This window comes from Solanum tuberosum, unplaced genomic scaffold (assembly GCF_000226075.1).
Source record: "Solanum tuberosum cultivar DM 1-3 516 R44 unplaced genomic scaffold, SolTub_3.0 scf00175, whole genome shotgun sequence".
Lineage (NCBI taxonomy): Eukaryota > Viridiplantae > Streptophyta > Magnoliopsida > Solanales > Solanaceae > Solanum > Solanum tuberosum.
In genome coordinates this window covers 927,300-931,369 of record NW_006239098.1, presented here as the reverse complement: position 1 = coordinate 931,369, position 4,070 = coordinate 927,300, and the positions used below count along the sequence as shown (strand labels likewise).

At 37.7% G+C, this 4,070-nt stretch overlaps 1 protein-coding gene across 1 annotated transcript; it reads left to right on the top strand.

Annotated features, from left to right (window-relative positions):
* Window positions 1–366: 366 nt before the first annotated feature.
* Window positions 367–2,843, top strand: LOC107061852 (uncharacterized). The gene is made up of 4 exons (XM_015311766.1): window positions 367–700; window positions 797–1,284; window positions 1,372–1,566; window positions 2,463–2,843. The coding sequence occupies exons 1-4, from the start codon at window positions 367–369 to the stop codon at window positions 2,841–2,843; spliced, it is 1,398 nt and encodes a 465-aa protein (XP_015167252.1).
* The last annotated feature ends 1,227 nt before the right edge of the window (window positions 2,844–4,070 follow it).

The following is a 4,070-nucleotide window of genomic DNA, read 5'->3' as shown; positions in this document are numbered from 1 at the left end:
TGTTAGGAATTTGCTTTTTCAACTGCAGTTAATTTTACTTTTACTGTTTTATATTAGATAAGACTTAGTCAATTAGTTGTTAGCCATCTATTCCTATTATTTAGGAGTAAAATAGTGAGTTAGGAATATGCTAGTAGTGGGTTTACTGCTTTCTGTTTTTCATTCAGGTAATCTGAAGACATCAATAAAAATGTTCGTCTACCAATATTCTTCTTGACTTCTCTGCTTTCTAATAACTCATACTACTAAAATTTACCAACAATTGGTATCTAGAGCTTTTTTATCTTGCGAGATCTGTGGGTATTTCTGTGAGTGATTGTTTCAAGTGACTCAAGCGCCACAACTAGAAACAGCAAAAGATTAAAAATGGAAGAAAGCTCAAGTTTCTCAACAATGGCACCTCCTGTCTTCAATGGTGAAAATTTTCACATGTGGGCAGTGAGGATGGAAGCTTATCTCAAAACTTTAGATCTTTGGGAGGCAATCGAGGAAGACTATGAAGTTCTTCCGCTACCCGAAAACCCAACAATGGCTCAACTCAAAAATCACAAGGACAAGAAAACCAGAAAATTTAAGGCAAATGCATGTCTTTTTTCAACAGTCTCTTCAACAATTTTCACTCGTATCATGTCTCTAAAATTAGCAAAAGCCATCTGGGATTATTTCAAGGCAGAATATGAAGGAGATGATCATATCAAAGGTATGCAAGTGCTAAATCTCATTAGAAACTTTGAGTTATAGAAGATGAAAGAATCGAAAACCGTCAAAGAATACTCTGTCAAGCTTATGAGCATAGCAAACAGAGTAAGATTACTTGGTTCTGAGTTTAAAGAATCGCGTATTGTTGAAAAGATTCTGGTTACTGTACCTGAAAGATTTGAATCCACCATTACCACTTTGGAGAACACCAAGGATCTGTCAAAAATCACTTTGGCGGAATTATTGAATTCCTTGCAGGCTCAAAAACAAATAAGGGTTATAAGAGAAGAGGGAATAAGAGAGGGAGCAGTGGCGGCCAAACATGAAGAGAGTGGAAGATACAAAAAGAAAAACAATAAGAAGAACCAGCCAACAAATGGAGAAGGAGCAGCTCGCTACAACAACAAAAGCAAAGTAGGTAGCTTTAAAGGAAACTATCCTCCTTGTAAGCATTGTGGAAAGAATGGGCACACGCCGTATAAGTGTTGGAAAAGGCCGGATGCTAAATGCAGTAAGTGCAACCAACTCGGGCATGAAGCAATTATCTGCAAGAATAAATTGCAGCAGCAATATGCAGATGCCCAGGTTGTTAATGAACAGGAAGAAGATCAACTCTTTTGTGGCATCGTGTTTTGCAAGCAATGTTTCAACTGAGGCTTGGCTGATTGATAGCGGATGCACAAACCATATGACTCATTAAAAGAGCTCTTTGAAGACTTGAAGCCTATTGGAGTTGCGAAAGTCAGAATAGGTCATGGCGGTTATATTCCGGCAAAAGGAATGGGAACTATTACAATTGAAAGTACACAATCAGGTACTAAAGCAATTTTCGATATTCTTTATGTACCAGATTTAGATCAGAACTTGGTAAGTGTTTGTCAATTGTTAGAAAAAGGTTTCAAAATGTATTTCGAAGATAAACATTGCTTGATCAAGGAAGCCTCAGGACATGACTTGTTTAAAGTCAAAATGAGAGGCAGAAGCTTCTCATTAAATCCATTGGAGGAAGAACAAGTGGTGTATTCGGCAAAAGAAAATGCTTCCAAGTTATGGAATAAGAGACTCGGACACTATCATTATCAAGGGCTTCTCAAAATGCAAGAATTGGTGATAGTCGAGAACCTTTTTAAACTGGGAGCGAGTTCTAAAAATTATCGGGCATGTCAATTTGGAAAACAAAGTAGACTTCCATTCCCAAAGGCAACTTGGAGAGCAACAAGAAAGTTGCAGCTGGTTCACACCGATATTGGAGGACCCCAAAGGACTCCTTCACTTAAAGGTAGTCTTTATTATGTTATTTTATTGATGATCTGACCCGAATGTGCTGGATTTATTTTTTAAAGTACAAATAGGAGGTCAAGAGCATTTTTTGGAAGTTGAAAGAGAAGTTGGAAAATGAAAGTTGCTACAAAATTCAGATTTTACGATCTGACAATGGAAAGGAGTACACGTCTCATTAGTTTGGTCTATTTTAAGAAGCAGGGATTGAATGTCAACTTACTACTCCTTATACTCCAAACAAAATGGAGTTAGTGAGAGAAGAAACAGATTTATCATGGAGATGGCAAGATGTATGCTGCACGGAAGATTTTTGCTAAAGAGGTTTTGGGCAGAGGCAGCAAATACAGTTGTGTTCCTACAAAATCGACTTCCTTCAAAAGCTCTGAAATATCAAACTCCTTTTGAAGCATGGTATGGATACAAGCCTCCGCTGCTATTTTCTTAAAGTGTTTGGTTGTCTTTATTTTACCTATGTACCTTAGGTCAAACGGGATAAACTAGATAAGAAGGCTGCCCCGAGCATTTTTATTGGGTACAATAATGTTTCAAAAGCGTACAAAATCTTTCAACCTGAAGGTGAGAAGATAGTTATCAGCAGAGATGTCCACTTCATGGAGAATGAAGAATGGGATTGGGATGACTCAAGGAATTCTGTCCAGAAAACAAGCTCATGGTTAAATGAAAGGGACGATGATCCACCAGTTAGGGGAACTCGATTGATCTCTGATATATATGAGAGATGCAATGTTGCGATTCGTGAACCTGCTAACCCTAAAGATGCTCTCAAGGACCCTAAGTGGAGAAATGCAATAGAGGAGGAGCTGTTTATGATCGAAAAAAATTTATATGTGACAACTTGTTAATAAACCTTAAGGTAGAAAAGTAAATGGGGTAAAGTGGGTGTTCCGAACCAAGCTAAATATTGATGGTTCAATCAACAAGCATAAAGTAAGGCTTGTAGTTAAGAGTTATGCGTAGATTTTTGGTGTAGATTTTTCTGACACTTTTGCTCCAGTTGCTAGGCTTGACACGATCAGATTGCTTATAATTGTTTCTGCACAACGTGGCTGAAAAGTGCATCAGATGGATGTCAAATCAGCATTTCTTAATGGCATTCTTGAAGAAGAAATTTATGTTGAGCAACCTGAAGGGCTTGTTATAGATGGAAAGGAAGATAAAGTCTATCGACTACATAAAGCTCTTTATGGCTTAAAACAGGGACCAAGAGCTTGGTATAGTCGAATAAATGATTATTTGCTCGGTCTTGATTTCGAAAAGAGTCTTTCAGAATTCACACTGTATGTTAAACATAATAGCAGTGAGATTCTTGTTGTTTCTCTTTATGTGGATGACCTTTTGATTACAGGGAGCAGTGAAAAGCTAATTGATGAGTTCAAGCAAGATATGATGCAAGCTTTTGAAATGTCTGATCTTGGTCTTATGACATATTTCCTTGGAATGGAGATTACACAAGGAAAAAATGAGTTTTTCGTTTGCCAGAAAAAGTACGCAAAGGAAATTCTCAAGAAATTCAAAATGGAAAATTGCAAAGAGATTAGTACTCCCATGAACCAAAAAGAGAAACTAAGTAAAGATGATGGAGCCGAAAAGGTGGATGAGACACACTTCAGTAGTTTCATTGGGTGTTTAATGTATCCTACAACAACAAGACCCGATATATTGTATGTTGTAAGTGTTTTTATCAAGATTCATGCATTGTCCTAGTGAAGTACATTTGCAGGCAACCAAAAGAGTTGTGCGATACATCAAAGGAACCATCACCTATGGAGTCAAGTTTCAGAAGAGTCAACCTTTGAAGCTTTGTGGGTATTCCGACAGTGATTGGGGCGGGTTCCGGAGGATGATGCAAAGTGTACTTCAGGGTACTGTTTTAGTCTTGGTTCTAGAATTTTCTCATGGAGTTGTAAGAAACAAGATATTGTAGCTCAATCTACTGTCGAAACTTAGTTTGTGGCAGCTGCAGCAGCAGTAAATCAAGCATTGTGGTTGAAGAAAATTCTAGTTGATTTGCATATGGAGTCGACTGGAAGCATCAAAGTGTTCGTGGATAATGAAGCAGCAATAGCTAT